Below are 26,401 nucleotides of genomic sequence, written 5' to 3' on the forward strand. Positions count from 1 at the left end.
CTTACTATAATGCTACAGTATTCAAAACAGTATGCTTTTAGCAAAATGATTTTTAAAAAAGCAGAATAAAGGGTCTAGAAATAGACCCATATAAATGTAATCAACTAATCTTTGACAAAGGAGCAAAGGCAGTACAATGGTGAAAAGATAGTCATTTTAACAAATCTTACTGGAAGAATCAAATATCCACATATAATAATAATAATAATAATAATAATAATAATAATAATATCTCTACACAGATCTAACATCCTTCATACAGATTGGCTCAAAATATCCCACAGACCTAAATGTAAAACACAAAACTCTAAAATTTCTAGAAGATAACATAGGAGAAAATCTGGATGACTTCATTTGGTGATAACTTTTCAGATATGTCACCAAAACTTGACCCAGGAAAGAAAGAACTGTTCAACTGGACATTATTAAATTTTTTAGAAAATCTGCTCTGTGGGCCACGAGGTGCGCGGATCCCGCGTCCAAACGAGTCTGCAAGTCGAGATGTCGCATCCGTCCCCCCAAGTCAAGCCCTCCAACCCCAGTAACCCTCGAGTCTTCTTTGACGTGGACATCGGAGGGGAGCGAGTTGGTCGAATTGTCCTAGAATTGTTTGCAGATATTGTACCCAAAACTGCGGAAAATTTTCGTGCACTGTGTACAGGAGAAAAAGGCATTGGACCCACGACTGGGAAACCTCTCCATTTCAAAGGATGCCTTTTTCATCGAATTATTAAGAAATTTATGATTCAGGGTGGAGACTTCTCAAATCAGAATGGGACAGGTGGAGAAAGTATTTATGGTGAAAAATTTGAAGATGAAAATTTCCATTATAAGCATGATCGGGAGGGTTTACTGAGCATGGCAAACGCAGGCCGCAACACAAATGGTTCTCAGTTTTTTATCACAACAGTTCCAACTCCTCATTTGGATGGGAAGCATGTGGTGTTTGGCCAAGTAATTAAAGGAATAGGAGTGACAAGGATATTGGAAAATGTGGAAGTGAAAGGTGAAAAACCTGCTAAATTGTGCATTATTGCAGAATGTGGAGAATTGAAGGAAGGAGATGATTGGGGAATATTCCCAAAAGATGGCTCTGGTGACAGTCATCCAGATTTCCCTGAGGATGCGGATATAGATTTAAAAGACGTGAGTACTTTCAGATTAGTCAAACTTTTATTACTTTAGTAAGTGAAAATATTCAGTACTAAAAGTTTGAGCTTTTGTTTCAGTCTCTCATATGATAGAATCTAGCAGTAATCTATATTACTTACTAAAATCCAACATTTTTGTATTTTTTTTATACAGGTAGATAAAATTTTATTAATAACAGAAGACTTAAAAAATATTGGAAATACTTTTTTCAAATCCCAGAACTGGGAGATGGCCATTAAAAAATACGCAAAAGTTTTAAGGTAATAATTATTTCTATCAAATTATTTTTAAGAAATTATAAATTGAATTATAAACTAAAATTAAGAATTGCTCATTATATTTTTTCAAATTACTTGTTGAATAAGCAGGTGTGTTGAAATAGTTGCATTTCCTTTTTTTTCCCCTCAGCTTATTTTGAGAAATTTCAAAAGACAAGTTGAAAGAGTAGTACATAATTACTCATATGTTTTACTTACATTCACCAATTTTTAACTTTTGCTGTTTATGTTTTTACAGAACTATTTTAATAGGAAGTTGTTGATACTGTGATACTTTACCCTAAGTATTTCAGCATGTATTTCCTAAGAAACAAAGACATTCTACATAAGTTCAGTACCATTAAAACACCCCAAAGTAATATTGATAGGTAATATCAATCCATATTTAGGCCAGGCATGGTGGCTCATGTCTATAATCCCAGCACTTTGGGAGGCCAAGGTGGGTGGATCACCTGAGGTCAGGAGTTGGAGACCAGCCTGCCCAAAATGGTGAAATCCCATTTCTACTAAAAGTACAAAAATTAGCTGGGCATGGTGGTGCACACCTGTAATCCTAGCTACTCAGGAGGCTGAGGCACAAGAATTACTTGAACCCAGGAGGTGGAGGTTGCAGCAAGCTGAGATTATGCCACTACACTCCAGCCTGGGCGACAGAGTGAGATTCTGTCTCAAAAAAAATAAAAAATAAAAAAGTAATCCATATTCCAGCGTCCCCAGTTGTTTCAATTTTTTAGAAAAATCCTGGGGCCAAGCTAAGATTATATGTTGTATTTAGTGATAGTATTTCTTTAGTTACTTATGTTTCCTACCTCCCCTGGTTTTTTATTCATTTGCATTTTTGTGGCGTCCAAGTCAGTTGTTTTTATAGACTTCCATCTGTTTGTGTTTGTTTCCTTAAGATTAGTTTGAGGTGTAATATTTTGGCAAAAAGACTTAGGTGTTGTTTTGTATCACCTATGAAATCACATCCTGAAGGCACATTTCGCTTTGGCCTGTTTGAGTTCACACACGTGGTTAAAGTAGTGTGGCCAGAAGCATTTGTTATGTAGTCTGAGGTAGTACTGTGAAATTGTGTGAATATCTAGTCCCCAGCAACCTTTCACCCAGTGGATCTTGGCATCATTGAAAATCCATGCCTGAATCTGTTATTATACTGATCTTCTAATTTTATCATCATACAGTTATTAACTAGCATTCTTCTGTTTGCAAGAGCCTCCTGCATATTTTTTAAGTATCACTGTAGACCTATGGATATTTTTCTTTTCTTTTTTTTTTCTTTTTATAGAAACAAGGCCTCCTTATATTGCCCAGGCTGGTCTGGAACTTTTGGGCCCAAGCAATCCTCCCTCCTCAACTTCCCAAGTAGCAGGGACTAGAGGATATCTTATGGGTAGTTTTTAGTTCTGTCTATCAGTACACTATTACTGTCATTCTTTTTCAGGCCCAAAGGGTTCCAGATTTGTTGAGTGGAAGGCCCCTTTCCTTTGGCATGTTCCTATTAGTCTGTGAGCACTTGCTTGCTTTTTTACACAAGATGTTCTAAGCTCATCTTGCCTTGCTTTCAGAGCCGATACAGCAGTTTTTCCAAGGACCTTGATTTCTTTCAGAGAGAGGAAACTTTAGAAACCAAATTCTGGGGGCCAAGTGTGCTCAGTTTCTGGGCCCTTTTCAGGGACGATGCAAAATCAACGCAATAGAGTTCTCCTTCATCTTTCCCCTATTGAATTCCCTTCTCCTATTATGAGAATCCTGGTTCCAAACATAATTATGTTGGAAAGTACATAGTGGAGACCTGAGTTTCAAAAATAGAAAAGTGTTACTAGTGCATAATTAGATTTGGGAATTGGTCTTACATTGGCCTCTTTGAACACTTTGGGGAAAAAAGTTGGAACAAAAACAATTTTTTTTAAGCCTTCTTAAGAAAATTTTAAAAGTGTGATCATTAAGATTATTAATAGCATTTTAGAGCTTTTATATCAGAAATGACATAACACTTCTGGACGTACAGAAGAAGAGTAATTCCTGTTTATGTGGCCTTTCATACTGCCCTTTCATACTGCTTTTATTAATGCATTCTGCAGATACGTGGACAGTTCAAAGGCTGTTATTGAGACAGCAGATAGAGCCAAGCTGCAACCTATAGCTTTAAGCTGTGTACTGAATATGGGTGCTTTTAAACTGAAGATGTCAAATTGGCAGGGAGCAATTGACAGTTGTTTGGAGGTAAGTCTGTTTAATCTTGAACTTTTTGAGTAAGTTGGATTAAGACTTAGTTTGAATAGTAGCAATTTTTATATATATTAATATATCTTATTGCATAGGACCTATTGAGGCTTAAGAAAACATTTTGTTTCTAAATATTTTGGACCCTCAATTCTTTCTCTGCATTCATTTTGCTTATAACTCTTGTCACTCAAAAGCCATGAAGATCCTTGCCTTTTTTTCTCGAAGCACATATATCACTCATGTATTTACTTAAGAGCACTTATTATGTGTTAGGCATTGGAAGACAAAGTTAGGAATGATTAAGAATGTGGGTTATGGAGTCAGTTAGGCGTTGCTTTTTTTTCTTCTTCTTTTTTTTGTTTTGGAGACAGAGTCTTACTCTGTTGCCCAGGCTGGAGTGCAGTGGTGTAATGTTGGCTCACTGCAACCTCTGCCTCCCGGGTTCAAGTGATTCTCTTGTCTCATCCTCCCTAGTAGCTGGGATCATAGGTGCACGCCACCATGCCCAGATAATTTTTGTATTTTTAGTAGAGACAGGGTTTCACCATGTTGGCCAGGCTGCTCTCAATCTCTTGATCTCAGGTGATCCACCCGCCTCAGCCTCCCAATGTGCTGGGATTACAGGTGTGAGCCACCATGGAGTAGTTATAGAAAGTTATATAACATAATGTAAGGCATTTAGTGCCTGGCACATTTTAAGCACCTAACAGAGATAAGTGATTTTAATTAAAAGATCCATACCCTCAAGAAGCTTAATAAGTGATTCAGTTTCAATTTAGGTTCATCAGGACTTGTGTATGGAGAATGGGTTCTATTGGAACAGGTCATTTATCTTTAGGAGGGCCATCCAGGTATGCTAACTGATAAAGCTAGAAAGGTGGCAGTTTTACCTTCCTCAAACAGAGCAATTATGACTCTCTTTCCTGTTGTACAGTTTGAAAAGTTTTCCAAATGAAACATTTTAAGAATTTTACATATTAAGCCATGTACCTAGACTAGCTATGCTCAGAGCAAGTAGAACTAAAATGAGATCCTAATTTGGTAGGGTAGATGACATATGGGATAGGAATATATTTAGAAGGGAGCATACAACAGAGGAAAAAACTTATCAAAAGAAAAGATGGGTCTTCACTCTGGGTTTCTTTTTTGTTTGTTTTTGCTTTGTCACCCATGCTGGAGTGTAGTGGTGTAATCAAAGCTCACTGCAGCCTCAACCTCCTGGGCTCGGGTGATCCTCCCACCTCAGCCTCCTAAGTAGCTGGGACTACAGGCACTCGTCACCATACCCCGCTGATTTTTAAATTATTTGTAGAGATGGGTTTTTGCCATGTTGCCCAGGCTGGTCTCTTAACTCCTAGGCTCAAGCTGTCCACCCGCCTTGGCCTCCTAAAGTGCTGGGATTAGTTAAGAGCCTCTGTGCCCAGCCTGGATCTCTTTTTGACCTGTGAGGCAGATAATAAAATCTAAGTATTGGCTGTTAAAAGATGTTATATAAACAAAAGATAATTTAAAAATGTTTGTTCTAGGGGAGAGACCTGATGCATAAAGTCTCTTAGGTTAAAAGCCCTTTTGTAAGAAAAAACCTAGGTTGGGTATGGTGGTTCATGCTTGTAATTCCAGCACTTAGGGAGGCCACGGCGGGCGGATTGCTTGATCCCAGGAGTTTGAAACCAGCCTGGGCAACATGGTGAAACCCTGTCTCTTAAAAAAAAAAAAAAAAAATTAACCTGGTGTGATGGCACATATTTGTAGTCCCAGCTACTCGGAGGCTGAGGTGGGAGAAGCACTTGAGCTTGGGAGGTTGAGGCAGCAGTGAGCTGTGATCAGGCCACTGCACTCCAGCCAGGGCCACAGAGTGAGACCTTGTCTTTAAAAAAAAAAACTTAAGAGTTTATAACTAAAGAGTTATTAAGTTATTAATGTTCCTAAAAAACTTGTAATTCAAGTAAAAGTATATACAAATTTTCTTCAAAATGATTTTCTCTCGTAAGTGTTAGTTCAGGCCTATTTGGGATATTGAAACCACAGTGTGGGGAGCATACTAGACACTGGTAGAGAAATGTCTTTCTCCACCATGTCCATTCAGCGCCCTCTGCTGACAAAACTTACTGCCCACTGGCAGAGGAGAGCTATTTGCAGGTTTCAGCTCCATTTTCACAGAGCAGTGAAGGATGGGTTTGGAGTTGATAGGCAATGAATTGAAATCTGGCATATAAGCTTAATATGTAATACTTTGATATAAATACTAGCTTTATACGTTTTTGTAGGCTCTTGAAATAGACCCATCAAATACCAAAGCATTGTACCGCAGAGCTCAAGGATGGCAAGGATTAAAAGAATATGATCAAGCATTGGTAAATTTTGTTCCAAATGTTTAATTTTTTAAAATAGACAACTACCTTTATAAATCATACACCTAACTTAAATGTTTTTTTCCAATTAAAGGCTGATCTTAAGAAAGCACAGGAGATAGCACCAGAAGATAAAGGTAAGTTGGCAGCTTGTGTAGTGAAAGTTAGTTTTGTTATTTAAAAACTTATCCTCAGGAACCATTGTTCACTTTGCCAGATTTTAGATGTTTGTTCAAAAGATATTACAGAATGTCTGCTGTTGGGCCAGGCATTATCATACAGCAATGAACAAGACAGTCGAAGTCCCTGTCCTCAAAGAGCTTACATTCTACTCCCGCTCAAGAATGTACTAGTTTTTCACGTTATTTATTCTTCAAGTTATCATCTCTGTAGTTTTTTATACGTCTAAATACTGTTTGTCTTATGGTATCCTTTGAGACTTTGTTTCTATTCTGCTTACTCTAGTCGAGAGCTCAGCATCGTAAGACACAGTATTCATGGCAAATTTAACGTTTGGGACCATTCTTCGAGCTGAATGTAGCCATAACCTTAGTACTGAAGTACTGGTTATATGTTTTAGGAAACTATCACAAAAATAAGCTTGTTTTTCAAATAAACCAACTATGAATAGTGACACTAGATCTGGATATTACGAAATGTCTTTGGTCTCTTATTACTAAAATGCAACAAGGGAAGCAGTTACTGTTCCCTGATGTAGAGGGAGAAGGCAAATCTTGATGTACTTGAGTTCTCTCAGTTGACAGTCCTCTAAAATTACATTTCATTTCTGTTGTTTGTGTGATTGCTCAGATTTTCTGTTACTAGGGCTTAGTTACTTTATGGAGAAGTTTTTTCAAGGGGTAGTTAACATTAAAACAGTTTGTTAGTCACCATAATTTTTTGGATATTTTGAGAAATAACTCACATTGTATATTTATTTTACAGCTATCCAGGCAGAACTGCTGAAAGTCAAACAAAAGATAAAGGCACAGAAAGATAAAGAGAAGGCAGTATATGCAAAAATGTTTGCTTAGAAAGGATTCAGTTTTGCTTATTGTGTGTTGATTGTGTAAATGCAATAAGATAAAGGTTTTTGTCTATTAATATGATCCCTAATGTGTTTGACACCTTAATTCCTTATTGTTTACAGTTTAGGAGTACTGATAGGGGTTCATGCTTAATAAATGTGTCACAATACAGTCAGTAAAGTGGTTTTGTTTGTTTCTTTGAGATGGAGTCTTGCTCTGTCACCCAGGCTGGAGTGCAGTGGTGCGATCTCGGCTCACTGCATCCTCTGCCTCCCGGGTTCAGGTGATTCTCCTGCCTCAGCTTCCCAAGTAGCTGGGATTACAAGCATATGCCACCACGCCCGGCTAATTTTTGTATTTATAGTAGAGATGGGGTTTCACCATATTGGTCACGTCATGCTGGTCTTGAACTCCTGACCTCGTGATCTGCCCCTGCCTTGGCCTCCCAAAGTGCTGGGATTACAGGTGTGAGCCACCGTGCCCGACCAAGTAAAATGTTTTTTAAAATGGTTATCTGCATTATTCATAAAGAATAATGGTGTCCAGTCTTTTTAAACTTGTAAAGACACATCTTATTGAATAAAGAGATGACAGTTTAGTTTGTATATTGTTTCCTTCAATTCTTTGATGTATCTATGGTTGGATGATGTTAAGTTTTCATATTTATAGATAATACACACACATACACATGCAAACACACACATGCACACACACAAACACACAAACTTGTTCAGGGATGGGCATACTTTTTCTGCAAGGGCCAGATCATAAAGTTTTTAGGCTTTGTGGACCATGTAAATCTGTCATACCCACTCAGCTCTGTGGTTGTAACTCAAAATCAGCCATAGACAATGTGTAACCAATGGGTATGGCTGTGTTTCAGTAAAACTTTGGTCTAGAATATATATTCATTTCTATATTTGAATACTTAACTTTGGCAAGTCAAATGTAAAGTCCAGTAGTGAATTTTGCTCTTGGTACTGGATCTCTGAAGAACTGAAGAAGTAGGAAGATGCTGCATTCTTATAAAGGTTATTTAAAAGAAATACTCATAAATTTTTTATGGGACAATCTTAGATATAGTATAAAATTTTTATTTCATAATCATTCTGTGTATATTCTGTTCAGTACTATGCAGAAAGACATTTTGACATCTGTTAATCTCTAAACATTTTAAAGTTAGCTTGCCATACTTTAAAGAAACTGGTTAGCTGCAGTTTACATTCCATTGTAAGCAGGTCCTCCTCCACCTTCAGGTACCACCCAGTTAATATTCTGACTTGGATCTTTAATATCACATGTTTTACAATGCACACAGTTCTGAGCATTTATCTGTAACCGAAATCCATCACCTTGTTCCACAGGTACAAATTCATAAACTCCTGAAAAGTAAAAATAAATAATATTGAAGTGCCTAACTTTAAAAATGTTTTAAATTCAAAAGTAGAAATTTAAAGAAAGAGTGGCCACAGAAACCTTAAAGGTTGCTTTCTGAATGCTGACCCACAGAGAGTGTTATGAAGACCTTGGTGCATTGCTGTTGATGTGAGTAGAAATTACATATACATAATAAAAGGAGGTACAGCGGTATTCGGCTGAGTTGTCTCACTATCAAGGGTACTCGACACTCAGTGTTTGAGTTCCACACAACCTCGAAGTCCTCCCTTATTCACAGTTGTCCTCTCTCCACAGAGGACAAGTTCCAAGATCCCCAGCAGACACCTGAAAGCTCAGGTAGTAGCCAACTTAACGCTGTCATTCAGAACACATTTCTGTTCATGTTATTTCACCCACAAATGTGATGCCTTTTCCATCTTAAGGAAGCACTTGCCACACTCTGGCCATAACGTCTACAGTTCAAGGTCCAACAGCAAAATGCACAAATTTCTTTTTCCTCTTTCACACAAGATACAGTCTTACTGTAGACCTTAGCAACCTCAGCATAGAATTTTTTTCTCTATAGAGAACTTTCTCCTTTTCACTTAAAGGAAGCACTTCATGGCATCTCTGAATTGTCAGCATCACTACTCTTGCGTTGTGGGGACATTTTTAAGTAAGTTACTGGACAGAAGCATGATACTGTGACAGTCAATCTGATGATAACTGAGACAGCTACCAAGTGACATAATGAATGTTATGCGTGAATATGCTGGACAAAGGGATAATTCACATCCAGGGTGGGACAAGCCAGAATGGTACACAATTTAAAACTTAACGTGCACAATTTAAGACTCAAGAATTACTTGTTTCTGGAATTTTCTTATTTTCAGACCGTGCGTGCCTGGGGGTAAGAGGAGCCTGATGGTACAGCTAAAAAACCAAATTAGATCCAGTCTTTAGTAACCTCAGGGAGTTTAAAACCCACTGTAATGACAAAAGTCAAAAGACCAAGTCACACTATAGCTTCTTTTGTGAATGTACTAGTTTTCAAGTATCTGAGTACTATTTTGTTCTACCATGTCATTTGAGACCTCGTTCCTACTACTGTAATTTCAGTTGAAAGCTCAGCAGTAAAAGAATATTCATGGTGAATTTAAAGTTTCAGAGCATTTCTTGGACTGAATGTAACCATAACGTGTTATTCTAGCACATGCACCCAAATACGTACAGATGAGCTGCCCATACGTACAGAAATGACTTTAAATATGCAAAGAGAGGTATTTCATCTTCAAGAATCTTCATCTTAGTCTGAGGGTACACAAAGTGCTTTTTTTTTTTTTTTTGAGAAATGTCATCTGAACTAGGCTTAACAAAACCAGTAGTTAAAAGTATAAGTTTCCTAAAGGAAGCTGGATGAAGTCATTTACAATTTCTAAGCAACGGAAGGAGATACAGAAATCATTTTTTAAAAGAACGGAATCACATTACTAAAATGTTTTAAGCAAATATTTAGGATTGGATGGAAATTATTACCTGCAGGACAGAATCGCTGCTCGGGCCCATCATATATCGACAGATTTCTATTTACAGGTATACTGTCATCCCTTAAGGTTAAATGTGCCGGCTGGTCATGTTCATGATTAGTACCACTCAGAGCCACAGATGACAAGAGGTCAAAACTGATCTGTCCGTCGGGTTTTGGATACTCAATAGGTGTACAATCCTTGGCTGGCTTAAGCCGTTCAAAGTCAGAACCTTCAACATTTTGAGGGAAATGCTTAATAAAACATAATTTTGAAGTACTTTTCTTAAGCCTATTTGTATAAAACTTCAAAATGTTATTACACCAAAGAAATATGACTGGCCCTCAAGTAATAATATACTGTTCTTAGACACTAAATTTATAATTTCTTCAAGCAAGTTTAAAACATTAAAATGATCACTTTGTTAAATTAATGGATCCCATTCATGAATTTTTAATGATCGTGTTACTCATACTCTCATTTGAATTACCTTTATGTTTCAGAGTCCATGGCTCCATTCCTCTCAATATCCAGTAAAAGATTCCAGTGTAAATCATCCCTCCATATACACCCAGTACTCCGTGGCAAGACGGTCTTATATTTCTAACAGAATAGAGCTCTTTCCATACCCAGGAGTTCTTCAAATTGTCTTCATATTCAGTTACATGGAGTCCTTTTATTAAAAACCATGAAATGTTAGTGTGAAACTGCCTAAATGTGCATAAGATACGCTAAAGTATTTTGCTACTTTGATACCTGATGAGTGAATTTTTTTTTTTGAGACAGTGACAGATGCAATATAAATCTTTTAATGTCAATTGAAATACACGTAACCCAGCAATTTTCTTTTTTCTGCTTTACACAGGAATTTCTTACCTATTGTCTTTGATTGGAGATTTTCACTAGTTAGTTGATTAAAAATAGATTCTGCTGCTAAAATTCCACTTTTCATTGCTGTGTGAGTACCTTTGATCTTGGGAACATTCATAAAACCAGGACTACAACCAATTAGTAAACCACCAGGAAAGGTGAGTTTTGGTATAGACTAAGGAAAGAAAGATTCAGAATGCATTTGTTAGCTCAAATTAAGCACAACAGAATACTCCAAATCAGTCTTAAAGTCTTCTAGAGCTGTAGGGAAAGGTTGAAAAATAAATACATGAAAATGAATTGAGCAAAGGAATAAAACAGAGCAAGGGCAGTTTTATTCTTCCTGCCCTAAGAGTGAGGATTAGGACTATTACTATTTTCTGTGAGAGTTTTCTTTTCCTTCCTCATAACTAATCTACGTGGGACAGACTTAGGACTGAAGCATCAATATGTTTTAAATAGAATGTTTTATTTATACACATCCATGTCATAGTTAAAATATTCTCTAAACCTGAATGCTGTTATCTAAATTGTGATTTGCTTGCAAATCAAAACCACAATGAGATATCATTTCACCCTAGTTAGAATGGCTATTATCAAAAAGACAAAATATTCTGGTGAGGATGTGGGGAAAACTCACACATTGTTGGTGGCAATGTAAATTAGTACAACCATTATGGAAAACAGTATAGAGGTTCCTAAAAAAGCTACAAATAGAACTACCATATGACCCAGCAATCCCACTATTGGGTATATATCCAAAAGAAAGCAAGTCAGTATGTGGAAGAGATATCTGCACTCTCATATTTACTGCAGCACTATTCACAATAACTGCCAAGATACGGAATCAAACTAAATGTCCATCAACAGATGAATAGATCAACAAAACATGGTATACATATATACACAATGGAATACTATTCAGCTGGAAGAACGAATGAAATATTGTCATCTGTGACAACATGGATGAGCCTGGAAGACATGTTAAGTCAGTCAAGCACAGAAAGATAAAACACCCTATGTTCTCACTCATACATGGAAACTTAAAAAGTTGATCTTATGGAAGTGGAGAGTAGAACAGTGGCTACTAGAGGATGGGAAGGGTAGAAAGGGATGCGGGGGGTGGGGGCGGGATACAGAGAGATGGTTAATGGATTCAGAAATACAGCTAGATAGGAGGAATAAGTTCTGTTCTATAGTACTAGAGTGACCATAATAAAGAATAATTTATTATTTTTTTCAAACAGCTAGAAGAAAAGATTTTAAATATTACCAACACAAAGAAATGATAAAGGTTTGAGGTGATGGATATACTATGATTTGATCATTAAACATTATACACATGTATGGAAATATCACATTGTACCCTCTCTTCCCCCAAAATTAAGTGGACCTGAAAATTTCAAAGGGCATATAAAAAAACTGATTTGCTTTTACATGCATTTGGGGTAATACAAGACTTACAAAGGATACTATACACCCTCTTTGTTTTACTTTGACAGCTAGGGATATAAACCCATGCTCTAATCATGGCACCACTGCAACTAGCTACCACCCTAAACAATAGATTCTGATTAAGGACAAGCTGAATTTCCAAAATTAAATAAAGACAATTCTTTGGACCTTAGTATACATTTCTGATAAAAAAAAAAATGTAATAAAGAGTGGGATATTTTTCAGTTTAGACAATAAATGTCTATATGTACCCCGCAATACAGCAACTGAACTATAGATGGTTTGCATGAGAAAATGTACTCTTATAGTTTGAAGAGAGCCAAGCAGTGCTGTTCTTTCCACATTCTGTATTTTTTTCTTCTATGAGGACTTCTTAAAGTAAGCCATGGGGTCTTTGTCGGGAAAATGGTGAGTGGTACATTTGGCTGATGGTATTAAGAGGAACTCAGAGGTGGGGGTTAACAAAACTATTGACCAACTGCAAAAGAGACATGGTGAGCACTCTGTCGCCACAACTCTCATCAATGATACAATTCTGTGAGGGAATGGTGGTGAAAAGCAAAACTAGGCGGCAGAAGGAATGCTGGTAAGAGAGAAGGATCAGGGCCCAGGTCCTTTCACAGTATATGTGGGGAATGAATTTATGACTGTGGTTCTCAGACCAAACTCAGTATTAGGACCACTTAGAGCATTAAATCAGGACCACAGAGCAGACAATGAGGAGGAGGTGCTATCTGGAGTGCTACTAGCTGAAAACAGATAAAGATTAGGGACTTAGATGATGACAATGCTTTTCTCAAGGCTGTGGCTTTGTTGACACCAAGTTTGATTCAAGAACCAGAAGAATGTGAAATTTAATAAAAGCATATAAACTATGAGTTCAAGTTCTTCCAAAATAGGTGTTTAAATCCTAAGAACAAAAATATTATGCCCAAGGAAAATGCATGTTTTTTTTTTTTTTTTGAGACGGAGTCTCGCTCTGTAGACCAGGCTGGAGTGCAGTGGCCGGATCTCAGCTCACTGCAAGCTCCGCCTCCCGGGTTCACGCCATTCTCCCGCCTCAGCCTCCCGAGTAGCTGGGACTACAGGGGCCTGCCACCTCGCCCGGCTAGTTTTTTTTTTTTTTTTGTATTTTAGTAGAGATGGGGTTTCACCGTGTTAGCCAGGATGGTCTCGATCTCCTGACCTCGTGATCCGCCCGTCTCGGCCTCCCAAAGTGCTGGGATTACAGGCTTGAGCCACCGCACCCGGCCGGAAAACGTATGTTTTTAAGTTCTAGGAGGATCCTACCTTGGGTGGGCTGGGTTACTGGCAGCTACGCACCTTGTTTGGGACATTCATTAAACTAGGGCTACAAGTAATTAGAAACCCACTAGGGGAAGATGAGTTTTGGTATAGTCAGCTGGAGAAGGAGAAAAAAGCTAGACAGTATTTGTTAGCTCAAAATAAACAAAATTGAATGTTTCGAATTGTTGCCTCCTCTTTTTCTTTACCTAAATGGGAGCTACTCAGACCGCATCCTTTCCCTCCCACTCTCCCTAAGGAAGGGAAAAACAATCATCAATGCCGAATGGCAGCTGAGCAAAGCAACATCGAGAGCGGGCGGCATCACGCTGGGGAGAGAATACTGCACTCTCCTGGTGGTTTCTGGTGCTTGCTACCCCTTCAGAGGAACTTCTCTAGTATTGAACTACAGAAACCATCCCTTATAGTCGTTGTTGCCTCTTAAGGTCTTCAAGACCTTAACTGGAAATAACTTTCTGACTCTCTGGCCAATGAAAGCAGAAAATTCAGGTGAAAAGTGTGTGGGTGTGTGTTGTCGGGGGAGGGAAGAGGCATCTCCTCCTGTCAGTTTGCAAATCATTTGACATGTTTGACATGCTTAAGTACACAAGGTAGATGGTTTTCAATAAATATCTCTGTGTACTATTGAATATATTGAAACCTTTATAAATTACAGAGTAGGGTTAGGGTGACAGTAACTATTATGGACATTATTTTAAAAAGTTTAATAGGCTTGAATACAGTTATGTAATTCAATACATATTTCTACCAAAGGAATTACTACTCTAGAAACAAAAACAATCTCATGAGAAGTAATCTCATGACAGACTTTGGGGATAGCAATATTTTAAAATTCTAGTGATTATGTTTCTAATGTAGCTATGGTTTTGAGTTTATGAAATACTATTACAGTAATAAAGTATTTAGAAACTCACTTTTAAAGATAAGTAAAGGCCGGATGCGGTGGCTCACACCTGTAATCCCAGCACTTTGGGAGGCTGAGGTGGGAGGATCACGAGGTCATGAGATCGAGACCATCCTGGCTAACACGGTGAAACCCCGTCTCTACTAAAAATACAAAAAAATGAGACAGGCATGGTGGTGGGCGCCTGTAGTCCCAGCTACTCAGGAGGCTGAGAAAGGAGAATGGTGTGAACCCAGGAGGCGGAGGTTGCAGTGAGCCAAGATCATCGTGCCACTGCACTCCAGCCTGGGCGATACACCAAGACTCCGCCTCAAAAAAAAAAAGAAGGTAAGTCAATTTTCCCTCCCTAAATTTTCCTATTATCTGTTACTTTTATAATAATTTTTTAAAAAAGAAATCAAATTTCTAAGATAGTCCTAGATTCCTAGAATATTAGAGACAGAGGGATCATCTTTATTTTACAGATGATCTCTTAAGGCCAGAAAAGTTAAGGAACTTGCTCCAAATAATTTGGTACAAGCTTTACAGCAGATTTTTAGATCATCTTACCTGTCTGATAACATTTCTACAACAGTATTAACAGCTTTTATGACAATTAGCTACTAGGTCTTATTTCACTGTTTAATACATAATAAATACATTATATTTGAGAAGATTTTGAATGTATATAAAAATAGGACAATTAAGGTAAAAGCTTAACAGAGGTAATCTAAAAGGCATGAATGTTACTAGGTAGTTGGAATGAATGAATTTTGTTTGCTGAAAACTAAATTTGCCTTTGAGTTTCCTGGCAGTTAAGGAATAAAGAGAAATATTATGGATTACAGTTTTAAATTTATGGTTAAAACAACTAACAAACAAAATGTCCATGAATTTATCTCTAGAGATCAATATATTATTTTTTGTTTTGTTTTGTTTTGAGATGGAGTCTCATTCTGCTGCTCAGGCTGGATGGCACAATCTTGGCTCACTGCAACCTCCACCTCCCAGGCTCAAGTGATTCTCCTGTCTCAGCCTACTGAGTAGCTGGGACCATAGGCGCTCATCACCACGCCTGGCTAATCTTTCTATTTTTTGTAGAGACGGGGTTTCGCCATGTTGCCCAGGCAGCCTGCCCAACTCGGCCTTCCAAAGTGCTGGGATTACAAGCCTGAGCCACTGTGCCCAGCCTAATATATTCTTAAAACTAAATTCATGGCTTAATTTTGAAGTACTGTGTGACACAGTTTATTTGTAAACGCTACATACTTTACTTATTTCGATATTGTTTTTATTCTTTATCTAAATTTGTTACATTATATGTTCAATTCTGAATTTACAATACAGAAATAAGGAAAATAAAAGTTGGAAGAGTTACCTGAAAGCCACCTTCATTGAGAGCTCTGGCTCCGTATGCAATCCTCTTTCCACCTTCCAAGGTTGGCCGAACGCTAGGATGGTGTTTCCACCTCTGGAATTCTCTAAATGGACTCAGGTATGGATTCTGATAGTCTAGACCAACCTTAAAAATTTACATTTATATTAAATTAGGCATTTTTATTTCAAATAAATCAAGTGAAAATGTGAGCAATGTTTATCAGAACATATGTATGTTAAATTTCTTGTACTCAAAAGTATTTGGAGCACTATGTGCAGTAATGCAAATGTAAATTAAAAATTGTATAAAATCTGTTTGGAAAAGAAATGGTAAAGAAAAGGATAGCATGTGTTTTTTATCATCAAAATTATGAAAATTTAGAACATATTAACAAATTCTTGTGCTCTGGAACTCAAAGTCCAAATTAGAAAAACAGAATCTATCATGAGATTAGAAAATAAAAATGAACAACAACAAAAAAAACAAATTAGAACAGTATCTGTAGGTAAGCATCTCAGATTATGTTTCTATGAAAGCGGCTGTAATGATTTATTATACATTAATACCAACTTGAAATAAACTAATAATCTATACTACAGTACAACTGAGGCAAAAATAAAGAAAAAGGATGTAAACTACACTTAGAGAAAAAGAGGAAAATAACTATAGAAGGTTACATTTTATAATGCTTTACCAAAGTGTTAAAATTAACCACATCTTTTTCCTTTGATACAATTAAGTCATGGGCATAAATATCCAAAGGTGATGGGATGAACATTTGACTGGGGGGTCAAAAAACACCAATAACATATAAATATAACAGTGTATCATATGGAGGTCTAATCATGACACTAAACTATAAAGCTGCCACCAGTTGCAAGGTACAGAAACTAATTTTTCCATTCTTGGTAATGTTCAATATGTAATTTACTGCAAAGATGTGCAGGAGGCCAAAAAAGGAGAAACTGCTTGTATTTTTAAAAAGTTTTAAGTTCAAACTTAGTGCTAATTTCATTTTCAGTGGTAGCATGCCACAGTGGAAATGGAATTTGAGGTCAGACAAGGTCAGGCATTTCTGCCTCTTATTTAATGGGTGTATATGGGTAAGTTGTTTAACTTATTTGGACTTCAGTTTTCTCATCTGTAAAATAAAGATATACCTATTTCAGCGTTATTATGAAACTTATGTAGAAATCTCAGAAAAGCATCCAGCATAGTGCCTGGAGTGTAGCAGCTACTATTACTATTGCTACGTGTGTTTAGTAGACTTAATGACACAGCAGCCAGAAGCACTTTACATATTGATAAAATTAGAAAGTATGCTTTAAATGATAAGCATTTTACAGTCTTCAGATTCAAAACCCTTATTTTATAACACCGATGGTAATACAACTCTAGCAGTAGAATTTTCCATAATGGGAATATAACTTACCACAAGACCAAGAGCTACTAGGGGTTCACCTTCATTCAAATGATAGAGGAAAGATCCTCCATAGGTATGTCTGTCCAAGGGCCAACCAACTGTGTGATCTACTCTCCCAGGTTTCCAGTTCTTTTCATCAATAACCCATAACTAAAAACAAACAAAAAAATAAGTCCTGTAGTATTTTTAAAATGTTTTTATGTCACCACAATGCATAAAACTTGCCAGGTTTAATGTCTTATTTATGAAAATTACAAGTGAAAAACTAATATAAGTATACAACAAAATTACTTCAAATATCAAAGAAGGCTGGGCACGGTGGCTCATGCCTGTAATCCTAGCGCCATGGGAGGCTGAGGTAGGCAGATCACTTGAGGTCAGGAGTTCGAGACCATCCTGGCCAACATGGTAAAACCCCGTCTCTACTAAAAATACAAAAATTAGCTGGGCATAGTGGCAGATGCCTTGTAATCCCAGCTGCTCCGGAGGCTGAGGCATGAGAACTGCTTGAACCCGGGAGGCAGAGGTTGCTGTGAGTCGAGATCATGCCACTGCATTCCAGCCTGGCTGATAGACTATGACTCACTCTCAAAAAAAATAAATAAAAAAATATAAAAAAAATACAGGTGGATCACCTTGAATATCAAACAAAATTATATCAAACTGCAGCATGAGTTCCAGAGTAAAGAAACGGGTCAGAAAACTTAACTCTTTAAAGACATTAAATAGATTCTCAAATTGGTAAAGACTTTTATACAATTATAGGAAATCAGGAAATCCTACTGAAAGGCTGAGGGGAAGTTCTGCGGTACTGGTAGTGTTCTCTGTCTTCATCTGGGTGACAGCCACAAGGGTATGTTCACCATGTAAAAATTAATGTACACTTAAGGTCTCTGTAATAGACATGTATTCTCCAACAAAGTAATTTATTCCCTCTGCCCTGCCCTCCACAATTGAAATAAATTGTTCACCCTCTTTTCAGACTGGTAAATTTTAAATTTTGAACAATTTCTATCTGAAATATTATCTAAAAATTAGATAATATTGTGTGCAATCAGACATTATGTGCAATCTATCAAAACAAACCCTTATTCAGAATATAACGAATCTAGTTTTATATAGACTTTGAACCTTTCTGAGATTTAACCTAAAATAAATTTTTTGTTGTTAATTACTGTATTTTTAATTTTTTTAGAGATGGGATCTCACTCTGTCACCCAGGTTAGGGTGCAGTGGTATGATCACAGGTCACTGCAGTCTTGATCTCTTGAAGTGAAGTGGTTCTCCTGCCCCAGCCTCCAGAGTAGCTGAGACTACAGATGTGCACCACCACACCTGGCTAATTTGTAAATTTTTAGTAGAGATGAGGTATCACTACGTTGCCCAGGCAGGTCTTGAACTCCTGGACCCAAGCAAATATCTTCCCTTGGCCTCTCAAAATGCTTGGGTTATGGGTGTGGGCCACCATTGCTAGCTCCACAATATTTAAGCAAAAGAGTTATAATGAAAATTTTACATTTACATTCTAATAAGCCTAGGATTTGGGAAAACAAGACTAGATAATGGATAAATTGAGAAAATGTACAATACATAACCTAATTAAATTTTAGGCTGCAGATTAATATACTATGGCTGAGTGTGTATTTCATAAACAAAATTATCTTCACATTACCATTTTGAAAAAATAATGCTTTGTAGGATGTGGTCATCCTACAAACAGCATATGGATAACAAGAGCAATCCTAACAGGGCAGATGGCATTACAATGAAAAAAAAAAAAAAGATTCAAATATTCACAAGTTCAAGATTCATTTCAAGCGACACCTGATACAACAATTCCAACATGTAAAACTAACTTAACCAATAATAAAATTTGATCAGTAGTTATCTTCTAGCCCCTTGAAAAATATCCCAAGTTTTAGTCATAATGAACATTTCAAGACAATGAAAAAATATAACTAAAGTTAAGTCAATATTATAAACTACCTGATAATACCAATAAATTTAAATTCCATCTTTCAAAATTAAAATTACAGAAACAAACCCGGATACCTCCTTCAGTCCAATCCCATAGGTCTGAGGTTCACAATTGGCTCTCAAATCAAACTTCTTATATAGTTGCTTGGCTAGATGTCCATGGCAACCTTCTGCAAAAATTGTGACTTTAGCATGTAGTTCTAGCCCTCTCTCAAATGTTGCCTGAAAAGCAAAAACGTGTTAAATGGCAACATCTGACAATTTAAAATATATTCACATTTTGGTCAGATTTAAATTGAACTATGATTCAGGTGTAGAAGAGACAGTGCAAATGTATAATATTATAAAGAATCACATAGTAAATATATAGAATAATATAATCTTACTCTTCTCACTTAAAATACCTCATGGAAATCTTTTCAAGTGACTGTGGAGCTCAAATCTTTCTGTTTAATGGCTAGGTAGGAGTTCAGGTAGAGAGACAGGATAGATTATCCAGCTCCTCTGCCAATGGATAATAGCCATTCGCTCTTTCCAGTTTATGTATGAACAAAAACAATGTTATAAGATAGAAACACTCTTGAATATATATTGAATATGGAGCTGATCCTTGAACGAGATGGGTTTGAATTGTGTGGGTTCGCATATACAATAATTTATTTTTAACCAAATAAGGATTGAAAATACAATATTCACAGGATGTGAGACCTGAGTATATAGAAGATTGATTTTTCATGTATGCGAGTTCTGCAGGGCTAACTTTGGGACTTGAGTATGCATGAATTTTGGCACACTTGGGGGTCCTAGAGCCAATCTACCGTACACACTAAGGGACACCTATATACACGTACAATATTGGTGCTTTTATTCCTATAAGATAGATTCCCAGGAGTGGCCCTCTTAGATCAAAGGGTACATCTACTTTTTAAAATTGATATTATCATATTACTTTCCAAAAAGCCTGAAGCAATGAATATATTTCCATCAGTAGTATATAAGACCCTTTCCCTATAGTACAGTTAGTGACAGATATAACTGTTCCTTTACATTTTTGCTACTGTATCAGGTGTCATGATAACTCACTACTGTTTTATTTTATTTTTAATTTTTTAATTTTTTTTTTTGAGACAGAGTTGTGCTCTTGTTGCCCACGCTGGAGTGCAATGGCACAATCTTGGCTCACTGTAACCTCCACCTCCAGGGTTCAAGCGATGCTCCTGCCTCAGTCTCCCGAGTAGCTGGGATTACAGGCGCCCACCACCAAGCCCAGCTAAGTTTTTGTATTTTTAGTAGAGATGGGGTTTCATCATGTTGGCCAGGCTGGTCTCGAACTCCTGACCTCACATGATCCACCCACATCGGCCTCCCAAAGTACTGGGATTACAGGCGTGAGCCACGGTGCCTGGCCCTCAATACTATTTTAATTTGCATTTCCCTGATTACTATTTTGAGCATCTTTTCTTTTTGATTCAAGAAATAGTGAATGAATACCTACAATGTGCCAGGTTCTGTGCTAGGCATTGGGAATACATGGATGAATTAAAAAAAGATATGTTCCTTTTCTTTGGACTAGCCATAGAGACAGACATTAAATAAATACATGAGTATATAATTACAAATTGTTTAAGTGCTATGAAAGAGAGCAGAGGGTATTGCAAAGGAGAATAACAGAAGCCAGCTATTCTAGATTGAGTGAACAGGAAAGTCTTCTTAGAAGAAATGACATTTAACCTCTGGACTCTGAAAAAAACATATTTAAGTATCTTTCCTTATGATTAGTGGTCATTGAGTTCTTCTATGAATTGTTAATATTTAGATTCTACCCATTTTTCCAATGTGTTGTCTTTTTTCTTGTCGATGTTTAAGTACTCCTTGATATTACAGAGAGTCAAACATTTACAGACTTTATAGTATATTTTGGTATACAGAAGTGTTTAGCTTTTATATATTAACTTAAAAAAGGTTTGTCTTTCTTTTTTTTACAGGTTTTTAGTATTTTGTTGCTGTAGGGTGGCTTACCCTACCCCTAGATTGTTAACTGTCATCTCTTAGATTTCTTTTTGATTTGTATTGTTTTAAATCTTTAAATCACGAGAAAGAAACAACCAGCAAACCGGGGTCCAACTCTATTTGCTTCCAGATGGATATAGAGTTTCCCCAGCACCACTTATAAAACAATTCAATCTGTATGAACTAAAATATTAATTAACATATTTCTGTTTCTTCTTAGAGGTAACATGCCCTTTAGTGTTCAAGGGACAGGCCATGGAGCCACACAGCCTGTATTTAAATCCCAGCCCCAATACTTAGTAGGTGTCTGACCCCAGCCAAGTTACTTAACCTCTGTAACTTAAAAATGTGCAAATCAGAATTCTTATAATAAAATGCATATTGGAGATAGGAACCAAGAGAAGGCTGTAAGAAGAGCCAAGTCAAAAAAGTGTTTCAAGAAGGAAAACATAATCAAACTGTGTCAAGTGCTATCCACTAGAAGGTCAAGTAAGGGAAAACAGAGGCCTGTCCACCAGATTGGCAAAATGGAGGTATTTGTGACTCTAACAAGAACCGTTTCAGTGAAATGGCAGGGAGAAAGCCTAACTACAGTGGGTTAATAGAGAATGGAACAACACATTAAACAGAATCTTTGATTTTCCCCACTCTAACCTTGTGGTAATACTAAACTTAGATTTTGGGGCTCAAATTACTAAGACTCCATTGTACTCTTCTATGCTATTATATCTGCATAAATGCAACATACAAAATATAAACATTTTTACAAATGCAAAGCATAAAGTTAAAAATCATATATATATATATTTTTTGAAGTAACTCACCTCTCCAAGAACAACAATCATTTTGACTCCTGGAGTGTCCTGATAGCGTAACACATGATCCATGAATGTGGAGCCTGGATACCTGTTGAGAGCAGGGAGTATCAGGATACAGGATCAGGAGAAGGCATGGGAAAGTGTGTACAGGGTTAGGAAGCACACTTGTACTGGGAACACTGGATTTTGGGGGGGTGTGGATGGCTGGTAAGGGTCCAGAGATGCCCCAGTAAGAATGGGGTAGGAGGGAGAAGGTAGCAAATGGAGCAGAAGGGAAGAAAGAGGAGGGAAGGAGTTGGAGCTATCTAACTTGCAAAGGAAAAGACTGGGCACAAAATAAGCCCAGAGAGGTTCACTCAGTAGTAAGAGATGACGGAGAAAGCACACCCTGGTGCAGTTGTTTTAAAATATATCCACAAATTCCGGCCAGGGGCAGTGGCTCACGCCTGTAATTCCAGCACTTTGGGAGGCCCAGGAGGGTAGATCACATGAGGTCAGNTTTTATTTTTTTAGATGGAGTCTTACTCTGTCGCTTAGGCTAGAGTACAGTGGCACGATCTTGGCTCACTGCAACCTCTGCCACCTGAAATAAACTCATATTTGAACAAATGAGAACACACAAAAATGAAATACCAAATGGTAGAATTTGCTTCAATTTTGTTATAATATTAAATGCAAAAATACTTAAAGACTGAAATATAATTTATAATTAATCATAATATAGAAAAGAACCATAATATATGAAAAAACATGTTCTTTTACTGAGAGGCAGTATAACAGTCTTTACAAACCTGGCTATGCACTGGAATCCCTGGAGGCTTGTTAAAAAACAGCTTCTTAGGCCTTACTGCAGGACAGGCTGAGTCCCAAGATGTCACATGATTCTGATGTGGCCAGTTAAACCACTAGGAGTCCCAAACAGGATGTGCCATTTGCTTTTTTTGTTTTTGTTTTTAGATGGTGTCTCGCTCTGTCGCCCAGGCTGGAGTGCAGTGGCATGATCTCGGCTCACTGCAAGCTCCGCCTCCCAGGTTCACGCCATTCTTCTGCCTCAACCTCCTGAGTAGCTGGGACCACAGGCGCCCATCACTATGCCTGGTTAATTTTTCTGTATTTTTTTTTAGTAGAGACGGGGTTTCACTGTGTTAGCCAGGATGGTCTTGATCTCCTGACCTCGTGATCTGCCCACCTCGGACACCCAAAGTGCTGGGATTACAGGCATGAGCCACCGTGCCCAGCCACTATTTGCTTTTGAAGCAGGAAATGTGAGAAGCAGAAAGTCTGCTGGAAGAGACTCTAGATTCCTAATTCTATTCCAAGAGTGGCAGAGAGGAGGATAAACTATCAGTTGACAAATATTTACTGAGACCTAATATGTACCTGGCATTATGCCAGGCATTGGAATAACCCAGGATCTCTATCCTTTGGGAGCTTATAATCTAGTTGGGAAATTGGATAATAAATAAACCTGAATAGACAGGTCAGTTGATAGAGATGTTAATTTTTGTTTTGTTCATATTATAGGACAGCAAGCTATTTTTTTCCTTATCTTTTCCAAAGAGTGACAGTTCTGTGTTCTGATGGTTTTGCTTTCAGATTCAAAAATACAAGATGTGAACATCTGAAAATAATCCAGGTTTATATTTTGAATGAGAGGTGGAGAATCAGTTTTACATCTACCAAAAGAAGTTAAAATCATGTCAAAGTGGCCGGGCACGGTGGCTCATGCTTGTAATCCCAGCACTTTGGGAGGCCAAGGTGGGTGGATCATGAGGTCAGGAGTTCAAGACCAGCCTGGCCAACATGACAAAACCCCATCTCTACTAAAAATACAAAAAGTAGCCAGGCAAGGTGGCGCACAGCTGTAATCCCAGCTACTTGGGAGGCTGAGGGTGGGGAATTGCTTGAATCTGGAAGGCAAAGGTTGAAGTGAACCAAGCTCACGCCACTGCACTCCAGCCTGGGCAACAAACACACACGTCAAAGTATATCACTACTTATCTACTGATAGTAATGCAAAATGATTCTTGTCCAAAGAAATGAAAATTGTGGAGAAATAAAAACTGCAGAAACTATTTTCATTTGATGTATTTGGTTAATGAAGTGGATTGATGGCCTGTAAATGTGTATATGTTTGAATTCTTCTTGCACTGGTTGTAACATCTTACTGATTCTCTCCTTAACTAAAAGAAATAAAATCTTTGACATGTGTTTGACTTATGTTTGTATATTTGTATGTCATTATCTTTAAAAAAATTTTTAAACATATTGTAACTACTTGCCTAAATCACTGTTAGCTCAAAGTTGCTTCTATATTTTTTAATGAGAGAAAATTCCATATTAATTACTGTATCCTAACACCCACATTTTTTGAAATTTTAAAATTCTTATTTATTTATTTATTTAGAGACAGGGTTGTAAGACTGGCTAATTTTGCATTTTTGATACAGACAGGGTCTCACCATGTTGCTCAGGAAGTTCTCAAACTCATGGGTTCAAGTGATCCAACTGCCTGGGCCTCCGAACACCCACATAATTAATGTATAGTTTGTAGCAAGACCTTTATTGAGTCTAAGTTGGTTCTTTCTTCTTCTTTTTCTTTTTTAAGACAGGGTTTTGCTCTGTCACTCACCCAGGCTGAAATGAAGTGGCATGGTTATGACTCACTGTAGCCTCGAACTCCTGGGCTCAAGTGATCCTCCTGTTTCAGCCTCCAAAGTAGCTAGGACTACAGGTGCATACCATGAAGCCCAGCTAATTTTTTTTTTCTTTTTTTGGAGAGATGGGATCTCATTTTGTTGCCCACACAGTTCTTTCTGTTGTTTGTCGGTTTGTTAAGCAAGTAACTACTAAAAAGGTTTACCTTTGGTGCACCATCCTTTTGTATCCCTACATCGTTAGTGGCAATTCCTTTTACACTACCATCGTCATGAAAAGGACCTAAAACGATAAAACAAATTTATTAATACCTTAGAATTCATAATAATCTTGAAAAAACAGTAAACAGCCTTAGGTTTCTTAGAAGGTGAACATCTTCTCTAGATTACAGAAATACAGACTTTAAAATGTTCAGGCAATAAAGAGACATGTATTAAGGTACTCCCTTCTAGAGTATTAAAGAACAGAGCTCACACAATGGGAAATGAAAACAATGCCACAACCTTGATGAGAAAGAAAAGGGAAGACTACTAGAGAGATTACTAGGGAAACCAGTAAGATTAAACAAGAAGTGCCCTTCAGATGTCAAATCATGTGTAAAGAATCTGAAAGGGAGGCCTGTAACAAATGAAGAACATGAAGGTGGAGAGAAAGAAACTGTCAGGAAAGCTTATGTCTCAAATGAGTGAAGACTTCAATAAACAAAAAAATAAAACAGGGAGAAGCTGAAGACAGACCAAGGATGATAAAAGTTTATTTTATTTTTGGAGCAAGAAAAAGGGGGAAAATAGATCGAAAGTGTAATTCTGATGCGGAAAAATAGCAATAGTCTGTAACCCTTGGTTTCTGTTTTCTCTGTGGAGGAAAATGCTCATTGGATAGTAAAGTACAAAACGTACAATACAATTACACAGCAGATTATAAGAAAGCATGGAAGTGGAGAGGTAAAAGAAAAGATTAGCAGCAATGGATATGAAACCTCCCCATAAAGAATATACGTAAAGGTTTTATTTGATATCCTGAAAACGAACAAATCAGCAGCAGAATATGGCTAGAGACTAAACTGAAGTTTGGCTCAGAGTACTCTCAAAAAACCCTGGCAAAGAGATCAATAATCTGTTGATGATAATCATTAAGGACCTAAGAAAAAGAAGCATGATACAAGTGAGTCTGAGTGTTCATGTATGTATTCCAAAAGTGAGAATCATGGATTCTATAAACCACCTACCTGTGACTATGGCCCTGATTCCAGTCAACAATGTCAAACAAGGAGAAATACAAAATCCCACACTTGGGTCCAAAAACCCAAATGCATGTATATGGGCTAGGAAAACAGAAATTTATAGCAGCAAGTATAATACAGGGAGCTATGTGTTTTATTTGACTTACAAACTGTAAGGGTAAAAACAAACAGAAAAAACCAAACTTTCCTTAGTGCCAATAACTTTTCTTTCAGCATCTCCTTTAGCAAACTTCCAACTGTAAATCCTTTATTTGTCTCTCTGAGATACATGGCAGTCTTTTTAAAGTGCATTCCAAGAATGTCTTTTTTAGGGCTTTGGAGCCATTGCTTTGAAATGGAATACCAAGGATGTCTCCTGTCTTCCTATCTCTGTGGGAATTTGGGTAGGTGTTTGGCTTTAAGTTGTAACTTCCTGCTTGTCAAAAAAAAAAAAAAAAAAAAAA

The 26,401-nt window shown here is 37.3% G+C and overlaps 2 protein-coding genes across 3 annotated transcripts in view; one reads left to right on the forward strand and one right to left on the reverse strand.

The window, feature by feature from the left end:
- Nucleotides 1-459: 459 nt before the first annotated feature.
- Nucleotides 460-7,640, forward strand: LOC108520362 (peptidyl-prolyl cis-trans isomerase D). The gene is made up of 6 exons (XM_017859701.1): nucleotides 460-1,146; nucleotides 1,306-1,412; nucleotides 3,512-3,653; nucleotides 5,924-6,010; nucleotides 6,102-6,144; nucleotides 6,953-7,640. Exons 1-6 carry the CDS (start codon nucleotides 502-504, stop codon nucleotides 7,039-7,041), a joined length of 1,113 nt encoding a protein of 370 aa, XP_017715190.1. The 5' UTR covers nucleotides 460-501; the 3' UTR covers nucleotides 7,042-7,640.
- Nucleotides 7,641-8,091: 451 nt separating this feature from the next.
- ETFDH (electron transfer flavoprotein dehydrogenase) overlaps nucleotides 8,092-26,401 on the reverse strand; it is a 42,647-nt gene continuing 24,337 nt past the window's right edge. For both annotated transcript variants that reach the window (XR_001882894.1, XM_017859703.1), the window contains exons 6-13: nucleotides 24,921-24,997; nucleotides 19,305-19,451; nucleotides 17,262-17,402; nucleotides 15,830-15,973; nucleotides 10,815-10,983; nucleotides 10,429-10,611; nucleotides 9,949-10,170; nucleotides 8,092-8,417 (exon numbers count right to left, since the gene is read on the reverse strand). Coding sequence is in view for 1 of the 2 variants with exons in the window: in XM_017859703.1 (XP_017715192.1) it covers nucleotides 8,254-8,417; nucleotides 9,949-10,170; nucleotides 10,429-10,611; nucleotides 10,815-10,983; nucleotides 15,830-15,973; nucleotides 17,262-17,402; nucleotides 19,305-19,451; nucleotides 24,921-24,997 (1,247 nt within the window). In the remaining variant the exon portion in view is untranslated. The remainder of the gene's footprint in view (nucleotides 8,418-9,948; nucleotides 10,171-10,428; nucleotides 10,612-10,814; nucleotides 10,984-15,829; nucleotides 15,974-17,261; nucleotides 17,403-19,304; nucleotides 19,452-24,920; nucleotides 24,998-26,401) is intronic.

This window comes from Rhinopithecus bieti, unplaced genomic scaffold (genome assembly GCF_001698545.2).
Source record: "Rhinopithecus bieti isolate Rb0 unplaced genomic scaffold, ASM169854v2 scaffold_50922, whole genome shotgun sequence".
In the NCBI taxonomy this organism is placed as follows: Eukaryota; Metazoa; Chordata; class Mammalia; order Primates; family Cercopithecidae; genus Rhinopithecus; species Rhinopithecus bieti.

Excerpts from the sequence above, each read along its gene's own strand:
- LOC108520362 (XM_017859701.1), top strand. The coding sequence starts at position 502 with ATGTCGCATCCGTCCCCCCAAGTCAAGCCCTCCAACCCCAGTAACCCT. Across the intron at positions 1,147-1,305 it reads CGGATATAGATTTAAAAGAC|GTAGATAAAATTTTATTAAT; the intron begins GTGAGTACTTTC and ends TTTTTTATACAG. Across the intron at positions 3,654-5,923 it reads CAATTGACAGTTGTTTGGAG|GCTCTTGAAATAGACCCATC; the intron begins GTAAGTCTGTTT and ends ACGTTTTTGTAG.